Source organism: Dysidea avara, chromosome 1, assembly GCF_963678975.1.
Source record: "Dysidea avara chromosome 1, odDysAvar1.4, whole genome shotgun sequence".
Lineage (NCBI taxonomy): Eukaryota > Metazoa > Porifera > Demospongiae > Dictyoceratida > Dysideidae > Dysidea > Dysidea avara.
Genome location: NC_089272.1, coordinates 57,306,884 through 57,326,300, shown reverse-complemented (window position 1 = coordinate 57,326,300; position 19,417 = coordinate 57,306,884). Strand labels below are relative to the sequence as shown.

Here is a 19,417-nt window from a genome sequence, read left to right as displayed (position 1 = left end):
TTCCAAATTTAAAGGGCGTTGCTATCGTGCACGACTCGGCTCTTGGAATTCAGCAACTCGTGTCTCGTGACTGTGTAATCAATCTGAACTCGTCGACTTCGGCTAGCTGACATGGGAATTCTAACGGTTACAGCTCTGCTTTTCCTTGGAGTACTCGGCTCGTATGCCGTTCACGATATTCCCGACCGATACGACTTCGCTCTGAACCTGCAGTTTGATGGCCAGCCTGGAGCTGCTACCTTCAAGTTCTTTTACACTTATGACCGTGACAATCAGATGTTGAGGATGGCAGTGAAGGTTCTGAGCCTAGGATGGGTAGGGATTGGCTTCTCTCGTAACGCGTTCATGACAGACACTGATGTGGCCATTGGATGGGTGGACAGTTCTGGAGCAGGTTACCTTCAAGTGAGTTAGGAGTGTGCAACTGTGCAATGCTCAGTTATTACCAGTGTTGGGCGAGCCAGTCAATCCGGCTTATGTTAGGTACACAATACCATTGTAGCTACAGCGCCGGGTAGCTTGCAATAACAGACCGGCACTTCAGTTGGGACCCACTATTTTAGACCTGTGTTTGCTGTAATATAAAAATGTATGAAGCTAGGGCAGGTAAAGAACGTTTCATTCTGAGTCATGTGAGCTTGGCTATCTATTTTTATTTTATTTATTAAGACTTTACAGCACAAGTGCTGAAGGTCTGTAGGACACCTGGTCCTACAGCCTGTTTATCTAGTTAATATATTACTTTTGTTATAGCCAACTATCCACTTATCCAGCTGTAGTAAAAAAAAACATGGCCTCCTGCAACTCGTAAAATCCCTGTACGAAATTTCAAATCTTTAACTTTTCCCAAGATTTCAAAGATTTTGTCAAGATTTCAGAGCAAATAAATTTCATGGTATGGAAACTTTTACGAGTAAAGATTTTAGTTATCAAAATCTTTAAGAAGCCATACAAGAGTTACGGACTGGTGTAAGGTGTAGCACATGCAATGCTGAATTTCAAAGAGGCTATACAAGATTTCAAAGGAGTTGCGGACCCCCCAGCCTCCCTCTTCCATGTATATAGGCAGCTTTCTTTAGTATATAAGTAAGCTCTTACCAGGCTGACTCACACTAGCTATGATTATAGTTACTACTGTTTAGCTATAACTTGTTGCTAACTTATGTATAGAGCATTATGTAATAATATTACTAACATTAAGACTTTGTTATGAAAGGATTATGGCTTCTGCACAAGTGACTTTCATTCAGTCCATTTCACGACGCTAAGAGCAGTCCATAATCACATGATCTTCCTTCCATCAGTGATACTACGATTGAGTTACCCATAGGGATAGTTCCTTGGAAAAACTCAAATGCAGAATCTCTATTTGTCCATTGGCTAGCTGGAGAGAAAAGCATTGACAAAATTGCCATGCCATGGATTAAGTTTTAAAAACTATTCTTGAATTTTGCAACTGTTTATCAAAGTAGTCTAATACCCAGGCTTGCCCAGATGTAGGTGTGGCTACATCACTGATAAGTAACTTCCAAGTATTTTATAAAGAGATACCACAAAACATAATAAACTATTATACGTTTTGTATCCTATGAATTGGATGGTAATGTACTACTCGTAATAGCTAACCTAGCCAGATAGAGCGCTAACCACTATTATAATGAACTTATGCATATAAAATCAAATACACTTATAAGTTTAAATAACTTATAAGCTAAGCAACTACACACTTCACTTTTTCATTTTAACACATCAACTGGAATCCATACTAGTGGAATTTGAATCCATAAAAATGTACACTCTGAGAAATCTACCATATATCTCAGAACCTTATCCAGTGCTGTAAAGTAGTGCTAGGTGATACAGCTGATATACAACATGACATAATTTTTATGTTGCAATATGGTAGCTAGAAATTATATCATGATAGAGCGCACATTATCCTAATCAGTACAACGTGAGTAGGGCTCAAACGAATATTCTATTATTCGAATATTCGGAGAATATTCGAATACCATTTCTGGTATTCGAATATTCGTTTCAAAGGAAATACGTAACATCAGTGTGTAAATACTTGGAATTCTTGATCCTACATAAGCATATCTATGACATAAATGATCAAATCATGTTGATTCTGAATTGTATTAAAGAGACATCTTGTACAACAGGATTATTGATATCTCGTCCAAGAACCAATGCTGAAAGAGAATATTCGAATATTCGGTAGTTGTGAATAAAGAATATTCGAATAGTAAAAACCACTATTTGTTTGAGCCCTAAACGTGAGCTTGCAAGATAGCATCTCCAGTTTTGCCTGGTGTACCCACATCTCACTTGCGTCAAAAGGGTGGTGATACTGTTGGGTACTCTGCTAACATTTTCCTACCATTTGGAACTATCTCGCTAGCTACCCAGATCTGAGTACAGTGGTTTCAGAGTAGCAGTAGACCACACAATGCCGGAGAAGAGTATAGTAGTTCAAAGAGCCTCTGCAATTAATAGATGAAGAGGCAAAGATGACAAATTAAACGTATCGTAGATTGAGTTGTAAGATCCAAGTACTGTAACTTGCCAGTATACAAATCATCATTTTTTTAAATTCTTAGTTTAGCTGTATACAATGCATTAATTATGGTCTTTTAGCAATACACTGTGTACTGTGTGGCCATGTGTGTACAGTGTAGTATGTACTTGACAAATCACTTGAAAAAGGAAACTAAGCATGCATGCTAAAATTTATGACATATATTCATATTGTGCATAAACTTTGCCATGACATATGACAGAAGTGAAGTTTATATTGCTCAACACTACTGTATAGTTTTCTTATTACCAAAATTTAGTTGAATTTCCTGTCACATGTATCTCATGATACTGCACACATGACTCCATTTTTGGTTTTAACAATACATGAGGGAGTGACCACATGATAACACACCCCCATGCAGTAAGTTACATAGTTGGTGCCTCTTGTGGTTGTTGCAGTCTCAGGAGACATGCATAAGCTGTCATATCATCTACGTAATGAAGATGTCCAAACACAATGGTAGACTTTGAACAATAGGATGCAGCAACAAAATCTACTTCAGACCTTTCTTACAATCTTAAATTGTGGAATAATGTAAACAACTGTGTCCCAATGGATTCTGTGACTAAAATGCACGATATCAAGTCCAGGGAATTCTCTTTAAAGGGTAAAAGGTTATTTTGTTGGTTTCCTTTTGCATATGAAGGCTCCTATACTGTATTGGCAGCCTGGCACCTTCATATGTACATGTATATATTTTAAATGCAATGTTGTGCACATGTATCTACTCTTAGTACGTACTCTACAGTCCAGGATGTAAAATATAATTATGTAGTGCCTATAGCATTTTTTATAATATTATATTTGTAGGACCGATATGCCTTCCGACGTGGTCTTCCTCGCCTAGATGTTCAACAAGACTTCATACTGTACAATGCTACTGAAACAGATGGCTATACTATTATTGAAATGGCACGAGCATTGGAAACATGTGATACACAAGATGATATCACTATTAATGTGGTGAGTAATACGTATAAGCATAATACAGTGTATAGTGTGTATATGAATGTGTAGCATGTGTGCGTGTGCGTGTGTGTGTGTGTGTGTGTGTGTGTGTGTGTGTGTGTGTGTGTGTGTGTGTGTGTGTGTGCGTGCGTGTGTGTGTGTGCGTAGCATGTGCATTTAATGTGCTGCGCAATGACCCTCCTTGATTATGTACATGATAACACAAATACCTAGCACATTACAGAATGCGGTCCTACACGATCCACCCTCCACCACACTTCCCTCTATAACGTTACAGCATGTACTAGTACTTCATAAACACCTACAGATCATGAGTTCTACAGACCATACTGAACTGACACTCTTCTCCCTTTCTATAAAGACTAAATATCACTGGACACTACCAGTGCTGAATAGCAAGCCAGCAATGCTGCAACTAACTACGGGTATTTGTTACAATAAACCACAAACCAGGTCACAGGAGAGAACAATAGGCCTAGGTGCCAAAATATAATTTACCACAGTAGCCACTATCCTTAGCCAAAAACCACATGCCACCTTAATGCTTGCCTGTTAACTTTTGTTTGTTGGGACAAACTAGAATATTATTTAGTGTGTGCGTGTGTACGTACGTGCGTGCGTGCGTATGTGCGTGCATGTGCATGTTGGGGATGTGACAATCATATTAATGTAAATTAGGTATGTGTGGAATCAGACATGATGGTGAATTTTTTTAAGCAATAGCTGTATTATGCGACCTGCTGAGTGAAAACCTGACTACATAGCTTGCATAAATCTGTTTCAATTGGATGTACTGAAATACTGTACACTGGGTAAAATATGCTTGCTACAAAATAATTTCACACACATATTAATAAAGAGTGAAATATGTCTTATTCCTTACTGTATTATACCATCATACCATTGTATTTGTCTTCATTGAGAATATTACTTTATATGTGTATACCATTAAGCAAGGATTTGAACAGTGCTTACACTGGACTGCCCTGTGAGAGGTTCCTGTCTTGTTTTAAAAAAACAATTGTATCTCTTGAGGCCCTAGATCTTGTAAAACCACTTGCATACAATACAGTCCACATGCACGCACGTGCACACACACATGCACACACACATGCACGCACGCACGCACACACATGTACACACACACACATGTACGCACGCACACACTCACACACACACACACACACACACACACACACACACACACACACACACACACACACACACACACACACACACACACACACATGCACACACACGCACACATACACACACACAATACACAAAGGTATATTTTTAAAGTATTTTTCATACGTACCTGTGTGAATTGCAAATAAGAAGCTAAAGACTAAAAAGGTGGATTAAACTTGCCGTAGTTTATTATGGTTTATGTACATTGTTAGATGCAAATCAGAATTTTTTTTGTGATATCTAGCCACATACTACCTTTACTTACATGTTAACTTTTATTATAGCTTAATTATTTATATATATATTATACGGTACTGAAACAAGAGAAAACTGGTGACAACTGCATTAACATACAAACTACATGATGCAACAAGTGCCCTAAATGCTAATTACTGCAATGCTAAGCAGCCATTTTGTTTCATTTTCAGGTACTGTATGTTTCTCCTCAGAGGAGGTTGGAAATGTAATAAGCACTATTGAAATTTTTTTTTTAGTAAATTGCATTTTTGAGATTATAAGGTGTGGTAGCATTAAAGGAGGGCAGCAACAATGAATGGTGGCCATGATACTCATTTCTAACCTTTTTCATGTGGCCAGTTGTTGCTGTCATTCGTCTGGAGGCGTTCTTCATCTTTCTAGTCTCGTGTGATCCCTGACTAGGCCACACGTCTGTGTGGTATGCTGCATAGGATGGTTTTATTTATACTGTTTTCTCAAGCAGGACTCTTCTCTCTGTATTTCTAGCTTGTCAACAAAGACGTTTACTGCATCCATGGCCTGACATTTGATCTCGCGTGTAGCCCAAGTTATTTTTAAAGCTACCTGTTCAATGGGGCTTAACAGGTTTTAATGTGCTATTGTCATGTACTCATTACAATTCATCAATTGGGAAGCATTTCAACAGCCAAGGTGGTCCAGTACACTTTTCGATACAAATCATTGGGCTCACATACATGCTTCCAACCTCCTCTGGTTCTTCCTGTTACACAGCCTCAGTTATGAAGAACAATACAGATTTAATACTTTAGCACGCGTGATGCAAAATTACAGATTTCATTGTATGTGACGGCTAACACAAAGCTGATTGACGTAATTGGCAAATACGTACAATGCAAACCTTCATTATACCTAGTATTGTACTAGGCTTATAGACTTGCCAAGGGTTGTGAGTACCCACTTAAATTTTTCACTGTACATACATAGGTGCATCAGTTCAGAGAGTTTCCTGTACTAATTACCGTTTGTCAAGTTTCCCATCAAATAAGATACAAAATTTGAGGGATGTAATGTAGTAGTGCCCACTGAGGTGGAGTTGGGTAGTGATCTTAGTGTCAGCTACGTAGGTTTTATAATGGATGAGGACAATGGCTGAAAGCTAATGCTGTTACTGACTATACTACTGTAAGAAGATCAACATAAATCCATTTTGTCATTTATAAAATATCCTTCCACCATTGTACTTACCACTGCTTCTCATCAAGCCAGCTCCTTACCAAGGCCATAATATGTTGTTATTCGGGCTTGTAGTAAAACCAGCCACATGTACTTTGTCAAATGCTGAGACTTACATTCTACAGTCTTGGAACTCAATGTTTAATATTAGTTAGTTTATGGCCAAAGGAAACATTAGAAATTGTGACCATCTCAGTAAAAGCCCGCCTAGTTCGCACAAGCATGCGTTCTGAGAACAACGAAATTTTAAAAATTAATATTGGTGAAATTACACATGCTACAAAGAAATAGTGTACTTGTATTTACAGTATATCAGTACATTTGTCTGCCTTCACCAATGTAATTAAGCAATAATAGTTATGATCAAAGAAATACTAGAAGATGCCTTTGCAGGAATAAAGACAACCAGTTTGAATTGAAAATAATTGTAAACAGTGCATTAAGGTACTCTAATAAAGCAATCAGGTAAAACCAATCACTTACTTTGACTCTAATAAAGCAGCCTTATTTAGTAATGGCTAAAGCCTTAAAATATTAGTGATGGTCTATAGTGTACAAATTACTCTAGCTTCCCATGTGAGAAATTTTGTTGGATCTGCTGTACTTTAAAGAGTGTGGAACATGGAATTGTTCTTGTAAAGGTAATCCACACAAAAACAAAAGGCCTGGGTAAAAAGGTGTGAAATCAAAGTTGATGAATGATGTTAATAAACTTAATGTTAATAATGTCTGTGTTACCCAGGCTTTTGAAGACCACATCCTTTTTCACAGATCGGGTGTTCTTGTGTGGATTTCATATCTTTTTGTACTCTATATAGCCCCCAAAGTCAGTCATAGGCTGACTTTGGGGTTTGTCTTTACCCAAATTTCTACCTACGTATCTACAGACATGATTGACACATTGAAATTATGTATTGTATTGCATGTTGTGGTAATACTGTAAATACACTGTATTATTGTAATATTCTAATACAGCAAACAGTTGTTTTTTTTTATTTGAAGAATTCTAATAGAATGCACATAAAATGTTCTAGAATTTCCATTGGTAGATCCATGAAATTATAAGCTTTTACTGTTAGTAAATTTGAACAGAATTTGGCACGGTAGGTAAGGATTTGGGTGTTCAGTATGGAAATCCTGGTTCAAACCAGCTCTGGTAAGTTTTTACTTTCTACATTTTTCATGCACTTTTTAACCTCATGGTGACTGTTCTATTAGAGTATCTCGACCCCACAATTTACAGTTGTTTGGTTTTTGTTTTGTAACTCTGTAGCTGTTACTCATTTGTTATTCTAACCATCAAAAGGCACAGCTATGATGGCTATCCTAAGTACACACTAAATTTCAAGTTATTCCCATATATGGTTTACCATAATTTCAATCTTTTTTTTTGCGAATAAACATTCATAGCATCATGAATATTTGTGACCCAGTCTGACAAAACCGGGCTTATCGCCTCTTTAAAAGTATCGAGAAATGCCGGTTTTAAGTATTTAGTGTGTTGTAGCTCGCCAATGGTTGAAGCTATATGTACCAAATTTTCACACGTTTTACACCAATTCCTTACCTTCCAGAGCATCCACTGTGCAAGTAGCCAACAACTAAGTTTGCTGCCATTTTAGATAGTTTTTAAACCGAGGTTGACTGTATCAGGCGAGTTGTAAATTGGGTGGGAGGTGGGGGCCCTGGAACGCGGGAAAGATGGTGTTCAAAAATTGAAAAGGAAGGCCAAGGGATGAATTAGGCCAAGTTTTGAGCCATTGTGGTCTCAAAACTGGCTAAAATGAAAGGAAATTCACAGCAGAGGTACTTATTCAACACCACAGAGCTGTACAGCCAAATACAGTCATTCCCAGGCTGACCAGGGCTCCATTAAGGTCCCACACCACACGTATGGATCGCCACTGGGCTCGGGAAAAGCAGCCAGCAAAACCAGACCACTCAAGTCTAGCTGATTTTAAATGTGGAATTAGATAGTTTATTCATGTAGCTTCATGTCCTGGGTGAACAATCGAATCTGCTGACATGGGTGATAAGAACGGTTTTCTCAGACTGGGTCACATTTAATGAATTAACACTCTTTATCTGTAACAAATTTCAATTGTGCATTTGCACGTTATAACAGTTTCTGTGCAAAGTGTGTAGAAAGAACAGTCTACACGTAGACCTTCTACAAAAAGCAGGTGAAGAAAATTTCAAAACTTTTGCAGCCTGTATCTGTGAATTTAATCAAATTTATTGTGTGGCCTACCCCACCTGGTGGATAGCTATAATGCAAAAATGGTGTGCTTTAGAGAAGGGACAATTGAGCTACATACATATGCAGGCATGAAAATTGTATTTTCTATGTTCCTGTTAATATACATGTGCCAACTTTCTTGGCCGCACAACACACCATGTGTCTTGATTTGGGGAGTGTGGAAGCCAGTAATTTTCTACTCCAAAAGTACATAATAATGAATGCAACACTTAAAAACTCTATTATAGTTCACAAGACTTCCATGTACTACTGTATATGGTGCATTGGTATTCACATAATATTATATGCACACCATGTACAACGTACACCCTGTGCATTATTACAAATCATGTTCTGAGATTCAAATTCTTGCTAAAAACATACCCTTCAGTCTTGCATTGTTTATTGACCTTACTTTAAGCATGACCATGCATAATTAACATGTTTGTGCTATGTTTGAGACAAAAGGTTTGATCATAATTACCAAACAACACATTACAGTTTATGATCTGATCCCTGTGGGCAAGTATTGCTATGATATCGTTTCTCCTGAATTATGTAGCTTGCTAACGACCACATAGTTGCATGTTCAATGTTTCAAAAACATCGAGACACATCATGTAAGAGCAAGTGCAAACATACAATGTAAACTACAAACATGTATATTTAATTGTACATGATTATCTGCTTGTGCAGTACGTAATTTATTCAGTGTAAATAAAATGGTATGTTTTATAAGGGTACATGTGTGGCACTTTGAAAGTTGAAACCAGTTCATTTTGTAAATGAGCCATCTGTCTAAACTAATCAAATTGAAAATCTTCAAATATGCCATCAATGTAAAGTACAAAGTCACATATCATGCACTTAATCAGACCAGAACATCCTGTCTGTCTAAGAGGTGACCATATTAGACCATTTACACTGTACATGTTATGACAGCAGATGTGTCCATGATCTCAAAGGTCACTCTGCACTGTTGATAACTTGTGAGGTCATTCAGTTTTCTGGCATTTTTCCTGCTGACTTAGCCAGATTGTCCACTGCTTGGCTAAAAGAAAGGTTGCTATTTAGAGAATGCTACATCACTTCCACTGATCCTGAATATTTCATAGAGAACTGTAATACTGTATGGAGCTTATCAAATAGTAACTCGTAGATGTTGAATAAGATTATAGTCTAGTCAGGTTGATTTCCATCACTAGCATGTTCAAAGCATTTAGGCGCCAAATGTCATCTATGCGCATCCCATACAAAGTTCAGGCCAAATATAGTCAAATTAATTTAATTATGGTTTATGTAGCATGCCAGTAATTAATTGTGAGGGTTACATAGTTTTCATAAGAAAAACAATTTTTGTGCCAACTCAAAGTGTGCCACACAAAGACAAAGATAAGTATAATACAATACATGGTTGTAGTATGGCTAATAAACTGTGACACAATTAATAAGCATATACTTTTAGTGTAAATATCTATTATGCAGCCACCTGCTACAGCAACTATACTTTGACTCATAAGCGCCTAGTTAGGCAGGTTCCACTGAAAGTACATTACAAAACAGCCATTGTTGTTTTTAAAATAAATTTAGAACATGGTGGATCAATGGAATTCATTTGGAATTTGGCATAGCTGTGCTATAATCTTTTGCAGTGCAACAAGAGATGATTTGAATGGTGGACATATATTTGCATGTGTAATTTAACTTGGAGGGTGTTGTCTGATATTTTGGACTAAAATAAATTTAACCATAAACACCACATTTGGATAAAATCAAGTGTAACTATTTTAAGCAAACAAAGAATAAACATTTTTTTGGTTAGGGTGTGTCATTTCTAAAGAAACCACAAACATTGAGATAACAACCACTGCAACTTCTAAGCATAATTATGTTCTGCTTCTTGCCTCTGTTGTTAGTGTACTTGCAGTCATTGACTGCTGTCAGGCCTGCCTGTCCCTGTGTAACACCATTCTTGGCTGCCACCTTTGATTTTACATCTTTTGACTGGGCTTATTACACCTTTTACAGCTTGACTGTTTTGCATGGATAACCCTCTCCAGAATAAAAAGTAATTATTTGCAAGGCAGAATTAATATTTAATGCTGTACACAAACAAAACATTTCTTGTGTGACTTACTTTGTTAGAGCAAATTTAACATTAAATTTTGTCAAATAGATCCTGTTGGTTTTGTAGACTTTTCCACCACACTTATCCACTCTGTGACATTGTCCTTTTACACTATAGCATATAGATTCATGTCTTTGGACTGGAGATGTGGCCATTGCAGTGTGATACATTCTTGTAGCTCAATCCTTCTATATGGTTGTTGTTGTGTTTATATTAGTGCTGAGAATCTTTAGATGATTCTGCATGGCTGTATTCATTTTATATTAATGGCCTGTTTGCAAGGCAACATTATTGATCTCAAAGAGCTGCGTACTCTTGGTATCCAATCCATGTAAATAGAGTGTAGAATTCTTACAACAATTTTAAAACATAACACACCCACATCCATCTAATGGATATTAATTTTTACCAAACATGTCCATTGGTTAGTTAGTCGGTTATGTGTAACTAGTCATGTGCTTGTTTGTGTTATCACACACAGGCACGCATGAAGATGAGAAGGCGGGCTATTATTCATTTGACCTTGTTTGGTAATGTGGTTGGTAGTACTGTCACAGTTTGGTTAGTTGTACAATTGTCATGTATGTATTGACCTTTAGTGCCAAGTACAGCTGCATGGCTTGTGATTGTACAAACAATAAACATTTCTGTCAACCACTGAGCAAGTGTGTTTATCACATGCATACATATGTGTACTACCAAGAGCTCATAATATTTAAAGATTGTTCAACTATATACCACTACAACTAATTCTATAATGAACTGTATAATTATGCAGTATATACACTGCCTGTAGTTGTTTAATCTGTAGTGTGCATGTGTGTGTGTAGTGTAGTGTATAGTACTGTAGCACATGTATATGTAGCGTGTGTTTCAGGTGTAGCTCTGCATGTGTACTGCAAATGGTGTAAGCATGTGCATATCACACAATGGGTGTGTCCTTTATACTGTACGTACTTGTGTAGGCATTCTACGTTCATGTTTGTGTGGCACAGGATGTGCAATGTGGTATGTGGTCACCGTCTGTGTTGACATAACCCTGTTACTGACACACCTATATTGTACTTTCTCTCTCTCTCACAGGGTGACACCATATACCTGTTGTTTGCCTACCATTCCATGGATCCCTCTAGTGAGAACGACATTCCACAACACGAGTTCCGTCAGTCCATGATCATCAACTTGTTTGGAAGTATTGTGGAGCCTCCTCCACCAGATAATTTGTCCTTCCTTGATCTCCTTAATGAAAACGTGTGTGCATACATGTGTAACAATGGGTGTGGTCCTACATAGTTCAACTATAGTGCTCAAAAATTTACATTGTGTATATAGCTTGTTAAGGTTTTACCAATAAAGTTCACAATAATATTAAAGATTACTACTGTAAATACTACTGTTGACTTATGCAATCACCCGAGGTCACAAAAAAATTAAACTCTTAATTACAGTACATGTTGAACTAAAGAAAATTGGGATAAAGCCCATAGTACTGCACAAACCGACCAGGACACTGTAATGGTGGTTGTTCCAAAGTGTTCATATTCATATATTATGTTATACACTTGATGCTGTACTTTCTTGCCTGTTGCAGGTTATCATTCCCGGGGTTGAAACTACCTACTGGTGCAAAACATTCCGACTGCCCGATTCAATTATTAATACTACACACTACATGACTGCTGTAAGTGTTTAGCATACATGTTTGTAAATTACAAACAGCCAGGTGACCAGTATGAGTATATATTGGGTTTCTTACATGTAACTCCATCATCAAAGACTTTCTGATGCTTTATTCATCACCATATCAATTAGCTAAAATTATTTTGTAGTCTTTGATAGATTGATGGGGTGTAAAATTTCTCTCAAAAATCCTTTGAGCATATTAGTGGCTATTCTATCATACAGTACAATAGTACTGTATAGTAGGAACCACAAAGGTGTAGGCGTGGCCCACAAAAAAACATCACCCAAAAACCAACCTCAATTTATCCTGACTACAATGAGGCAATATTGGTTAGGTAAAACTAAACCCAAACAAGTAGACTTGAGCCAATTATGCTTTGAAAATTGCCTAGTATGCTTTTGAGCAGTGCTCAAAAATCCAGCCTATTATGCTTAAATTTATGCACTCAAAATCAAGATTATGCTCGAGAGCTGACTGTTTTATTAGAGTATATCTGCATTTCCTGACTGTGGTATTAGAATAAGTGACTGCTCTATTAGAGTATCTCGATCTTATTTCCATAAAGTGTGAATAATCAGTCAAGAAATAGTAAAAATAATAACACTGCAAGGTTTTGATATCAAATGCAGTAATAATGTGCAGTGTGTTCATGTTGTGCAGTATTTTGGTGCACGCATTGCACAAAATTCTTTAAAATCGTCCCATTATGCTGGCATAATGCTTGATGCTTTTGCTAGCCTATTATGCTCGAAATTATGCCGGCATAATTGGCGCAAGCCTACAAACAAGCATTTAAATCGACCCAAAATGCTTTCAACAAGTTGCTACAGAATTTTTTTAAACGGAATTTTCTACTGACTGACTGACTGACTGATCCCTTTACACAAACGTAACTCGATAATGGCTAAGACTATGGGCTTGATTTTTTCACTGTTTGACATCACTTCGACCTGAGAGGTGCCTTTTGGCATACCACAGTACATACAATGCATTCTTCATGGACTTACTAGCATCCTCCTTTGTGTCCAATTCATCTTGGCTGGCAGCTAAAGGTGTCGATTTGGTGGTAGCACATAATGGCTTCCCTGGCTTTGTAACAGAAATCGTCCGTATTTTTCATAGTGGTTACTTTGATTGCAGAGGTGCTTTTCGTACAGTTCTTGATTTGTAATGCTGTGTAACGGGTTGAACATACGTAGCTAACAACGAAGCATAATGGATACTTCACTTTTCAGACAATAATTGATAGCTGGGGCGCGTGGTGCCGTTTCTTTTTTTTGATGCAGTATGCGTGAGTTCACCAGTCATAATAATTTTATTTTACAAGAAAAGTTAACAAACAAGTACACAAAAATTGGAAAATTCAACTAGAGTAGGGACCAGATAAAAACTACTGAAACAAGCTGGAGTAGTGCATGATACTGAATCACAGTAAAACAATAAGAAGTGTTCTATGCTCAAGATACCATAAGAAGAGCACAGTAGGGATATAACACTTCTTATTGTTTTACTGTGATTTAATATCATGTACTACTCCAGCTTGTTTCAGTACCTTTTATCAATGTGCTATGGTCCCTACTCTAGTTGAAAATTCCAATTTTTTGTGTACTTGTTATGTATATTAGAGTAGTGACTGCTTTATTAGGGTAGTTTATTGTAATCAGATGTACTTGGTACATTATTAGACACTATTACAACTGTTATGTTAACTAATCTTGTTGTATACATACGTATGCTGTATTAGAGTGACTCTGTAATAGTAAATGTAAATGGGGCAGCCACTTTACTATTTGAAACTTTAAAGTAGAAAGTAATTTTTTATGTGTACTCCATGCAGTTTGAACCAGTGATATCATCCGATACTACTGCCCATGTCCACCATATGTTAATTTACAAGTGCTCTGACCTTACGACTATTGTTGGTGCTAATAATGCTGATGGAGTGTGCCATTCTGTGCATGAGGAAGCTAGGGATTGCCGGGATAACTTGTTGATTGCTGGATGGGCTGTTGGTGCAGGGGTATGTACCTGTACTGAATAGTAATGAATCACAAATGCATATGCATACACCATAACTCACATGCGTTATATTATATACTCACACAATGTATTGGTGCATTTCATTGTGTGACTGTTCTATTAGAGTATTTTATTAATGTTTGTATTGTATGTGTGCTCTATTAGATTATTAGATAGAACATAGTGAAAGTAAACGACCTGATTTAATTTTATTATCTCTATTCCTTTGTGATTAAAATTTATACAACTATTTGGATTATTGAAGTCATACTACAGAATATGAATATTATGTCTGGGTGCATGTAATGTATAAATAAGAATTAGTGCTGCCCACCGCTTTATTTTCATGCAAAAATTAATGTTAATTCTTTTCATGTAAACACATTTTCGTATGATTTACGTGAATGACTGCTCTATTAGAGTATTTCAATCTTTTGCAAAAATTTTCATGTAAAAATTTTTGCATTCAAAAACTATTTTACAATGAAAGAAGCGAATTATGGTATATTCCATATCTTAATCTTAATGCAAAGGGCTAATCATTAGAGGTACTTAACGTGTATAGTTATTTATTTGTCAAAATTTACTTTGCCACTACCAGGATTCAAGCCACACAACTTCTTTCCTTCTATTCTTTACTTACAAAAAAATCTACACTGCTATAAAAATAAGCTGCATGCTACCTGCTTTTCAAGCACGTTGGCACTTGAATGGCTTTAAAAAGTTGGCTCAATTATGCTTTGAAAATAGTCTATTATGCTATTGAGTAGTACCCAGAATAAAACTTATTATGCACAAAATTCTCATGACTCGACTGTTTTAATAGAGTATATCAGTTTTCCTGACTGTTGTATTAAAGTAAGTGACTGCTCTATTAGAGTATTTCAATCTCGTTTCTTGAAAAATGTGCAAAATCCAGTCACAAAGCAGTAATAATGCCTACTGTGTTCATTATTTTGCTTTTATTGGGCATGCAAATTAGTTAAAAATTTTAAAAGTCATCAGTATAATGCTTGATGCTTTTGCCAACTTCTTATGCTTGAAATTAACTACAGCATATATCGGTGCAAGCTGACTTACTTACCCGCTATTCCTTAAGATCCTTCAATCAGTTGTATGCAAAACTGTAACCCCTATAATAATATTAATAATTAAAATAATTAGATTGTATGGTGGTCTATGTACAACTTATTCAACTGTTTTGATGAATATAAATACGCACTATAGAAATTTGTCTATCCTGAAAATGTGGCCTATCCCATTGGTGGAGAACGAGGGGACACATATTTGCTAATGGAGATACATTATGACAACCCAGATAATTTAGTAGGTATGTATGAAATAGTTATACAAATATTTATGTACATTATGTACTTTTAGTGAGAAGATACATGTAGGGATTAAGGTTTTATCAAGAGTATATAATGGGGGAGGGAGAGTATCGAACTACGCTATGCGCTGTGAAAAATGAGCCCGTAAAGTAACCCGCATACTTTCGTTTCTTGTCGTAAACCTGACCGCTGTTGATTGCTTAGATTTAATACCTTAAATGTTTTAACGGGTGGTCCATATGGAATCGCAATGGATGAAATTCCATCTAGACGTGTCACTTTAACTAGTACAATTGTCGAGGCGAGGCATGGGATGGCGACCATGATGAAATCTTTACCATGATGAAATATCGACCATGATGAAACCTCGATGTTTGCTTTCCAGGTTAGCTGCTTCTGTCTTTCTCTTTGTACGGCGAGTTCCTCTGTGTAATGTGCCATACTTTTCTCGAGTACACCGTTCTTTCACTCAGTAGTCACAGGTACAAAGTGCGCCTACTGCGCCTATAATTAGTCACCAATCAACACAAATCACCGAGTCGTTTGAACGATGCCATAGGACTTTACGGGCTCATTTTTCACAGCGTATAGCGTAGTTCGATACTCTCCCTCCCCATTATATACTCTTGGTTTTATTAAGTGTACTGAAATATAATAGTGAACGGGTATGTGTCACTGTTTAGTGCTATACCGTATAAGCAGAAATTTTGGTGAGCAGAATATTTGGCGTTACTTTAATAATAATTTGTATTTGGCGAGAGTTTAATTTGACGAAATGCGACATGGAGTCCCGCGTGGTAGCAAATTGTTTCTCGTTTACAAAGATGTACTGTATGTACACTTACTTCGTTGGCCCGCATACTGGAGAGACTTTCATGTGAGACAGAGGACGGAAAATCCATGACAGTGTAGCAAAAGGAAACGAAGTGATTGGGAACATTCTCCATGCCAAGTAGCTAGTTATGATCTTCGCTGCGTGTTTCTTGAGGTGTATCTTCCTCAAGCACTATCTTTGCTTCACTATACTTCCGACGCAATAGTATAGGACTTCCTTAATCTGTGATATTTATACAGACAATCATAGAATTGTTTGATTAACCGCAGGCTGACCTCCAGTACATCTAGATACGCCACCTTGCTTGATCTTTTGCCTGTTCAATTGGTTAAAATAATAAGAAACACTAATGGCAAGATTTTAATTTGGCGATTTTGTAAGCGTCCGCCAATTTGCCAATTTTAATTCCACGTCAAAATTTCTGCTCATATGGTAGTATCAAATCGTGATTTCTTGATTACTGTATTGCCTTGAATTACGGCCATGGAGTCCCATATAAAACACCTGAGTTTCCAAGGGCATAAAGCAGAAAGTAATGTAGGGTTTCGAATAAACGATGGGTCTTAAGTAGACTCCTAGTGCAGGAAACTCTGTACAGTGCCACAAAAAGTGAAGGCATTCTAATATGAATCTGTGTTATATGCTGAGGAATACATGAAGGTGAGTGCACGTTAGAGGTATGAAGCTAATACCAAGGAATATATGTGACCTGCTGAGCGAAAACCAACTTGTTTGCATAATTCTGTTTTTGTATAAATGCCATTGAAATACATAGATCTAATACACTGTACCAATGGATTTGCCTCTTCATGGAAAGTAAAAAATGGTTCTCATGTTTGCTTGAATAGGAGAATCAATTGCTGGGGACGTTTTCCTTATATCGCTTTTCTTCACTATAATTATAATTGTGACCAGATCTGTGAAAAGGGGCCTTATAGCCTTTCGTATTTTCCAAGTTTGACAAGTCATAACTTATCATATGTTTAACCCATTGTCTTACAATTAGATCCAGGAATGGTGCTATGTTAGGAGTGTAAAGTGACCTAATTTCAGGCTGGTACCATACTCACAAGTAAAGTTATGGATTGCCAAGTACATGCAATTGGAAAGGCTATATGACCCCTTTTAACAGATCCGGTCACATATAAAGGAAAAATCAGTGAAGAAAAAATGGGTATGTATCCTTGGGTATGCTACAGCGAAACAAAGATTTTCAATTTCCTCTTGAGTAGGCAAATAAGATGATATCCAGGTTTTTATTATTAGGCCCTTTCTTCACTAAGAACAATTTTAAGTATTACATCCATTGCTTTCTACTGTAAATTTAGACTTGCATAATTGTGTCAGGTTTTCGCAGATCCGTTTGTACAGTCTGAATCATAGTAGCAACTGTAAAGATACAGTTCTGAAATGGTGCTGAGTATGTAGACCTGTACTTCTTTTGTTAATGGTTATATATCCAATTGCAATTTAATCAAACTAACACTTCTACTGGTAATGGAGAACTGTTGATTTGTGTTGATAATGTATATATGTATATGTATATGTATATATATCCACACAAAAACAGCCAAGCTGTGAAAAAATGGTGCAGCCTTAAAAAGCCTGGGTGAAAAAAGTTGTGAAATCAAAGGTGGCGGCCAAGAAATGGCTGCAATGATGTTAATGCTAAAAATTTTTAATAATGGCTGTGTGCATTGTTAAAATTTATTAGCATTAACATCATTGCAGCCATTTCTTGGCCGCCACCTTTGATTTCACAACTTTTTTCACCCAGGCTTTTTAAGGCCGCACCATTTTTTCACAGCTTGGCTGTTTTTGTGTGGATTTCACTCCTTTTCGTACTTTATAAGGCCCCAAAACCAGCCTATGGCCCAAAACCAGCCTATGGCTGACTTTGAGGTTTGTTTTCACTCACATTTCTTCTTTTCTATGTAGATACAATGATGATTATTGAAGACAGACTTATAAATGTATTTCATTGCATGATTTAATTCAATATTTGATAATATTATTGTAATACTCTAATAGAGTGCACATTTTTTAGAGGACTTCTAATAGAACATACATAGAATGTTCTAGAACAATCTAGTACTTCTATTGGTAGATCTATGAAATTACAAATGTTTGATTATGAGCAGATTTCAACTAGAAATTTGATTTATAAAGCAGAAATTAAGTGAGGTGATCAGCCAAGGTAGCAGTGGTTCATTGGTTAAGGATGCAGGTGTTAGGTATGGAGGTCCCTGGTTCGAACTCTGGTAAGTTTTTTTTCGACATTTTTTGCACACTTGTTTACCCCGCGGTGACTGTTCTATTAGAGTATCTCGATCCCGCGATTTTACACATGCTTAGTTTTTGCTTTATAACTTTGTCGCTGTAACTCTATTACTATTTAAACTATCACAAGGTACTGCTACGATGACCAGCCTATCTATACACCGATTTTCAAGTTATTTCTATACTTGGTTTACCCTGTAGCCGTGACAGAAGTTTGATCTTTTTTTACGTGAAGAAACGCTCATAACTCCTTGAATATTACTCAGATTCACAACAAACTTAGTATGCAAATCCACCGTTACACGCTCTTCATTTGTGCCAAAGATCGTGGCAATCAAGTTACATGTTTGCATTTTATAGCAATTTTTGCTAATTGTGCGAAAAGAAATCGAAGCCCCCGTAGCCCCTGTATGGCATAAGAAAAAAACGAAGAAATTAAAACAAACTTTTGAACACCTATATCTCGCAAATGGCTGTTGCGAATTTAATCAAATTTTCTGTGTGGCGTACCCTACTTGGGGGACAGCTATAATGCAAAAATGGTGTGCTTTGGAGAAGGGGCCATGGAGGTATGCACACATGAAAAAGCTGTTTTCTTTCTTCCTGTAAATATACTCACGGTGTGGTCGCCGGCTTTCTTGGCCGTACGACACACTATCGTGTGTCTTGATATATATATATATATATATATATGTATATATGTAT

At 36.8% G+C, this 19,417-nt stretch overlaps 1 protein-coding gene across 1 annotated transcript in view; it reads left to right on the top strand.

The window, feature by feature from the left end:
• Positions 1-4: 4 nt before the first annotated feature.
• Positions 5-19,417, top strand: part of LOC136237560 (DBH-like monooxygenase protein 1) — a 34,467-nt gene continuing 15,054 nt past the window's right edge. Inside the window, exons 1-6 of the mRNA XM_066027751.1 lie at positions 5-405; positions 3,395-3,547; positions 11,647-11,814; positions 12,155-12,244; positions 14,085-14,267; positions 15,494-15,596. Coding sequence (XP_065883823.1) covers positions 112-405; positions 3,395-3,547; positions 11,647-11,814; positions 12,155-12,244; positions 14,085-14,267; positions 15,494-15,596 — 991 coding nt within the window. The 5' untranslated portion in view covers positions 5-111. The remainder of the gene's footprint in view (positions 406-3,394; positions 3,548-11,646; positions 11,815-12,154; positions 12,245-14,084; positions 14,268-15,493; positions 15,597-19,417) is intronic.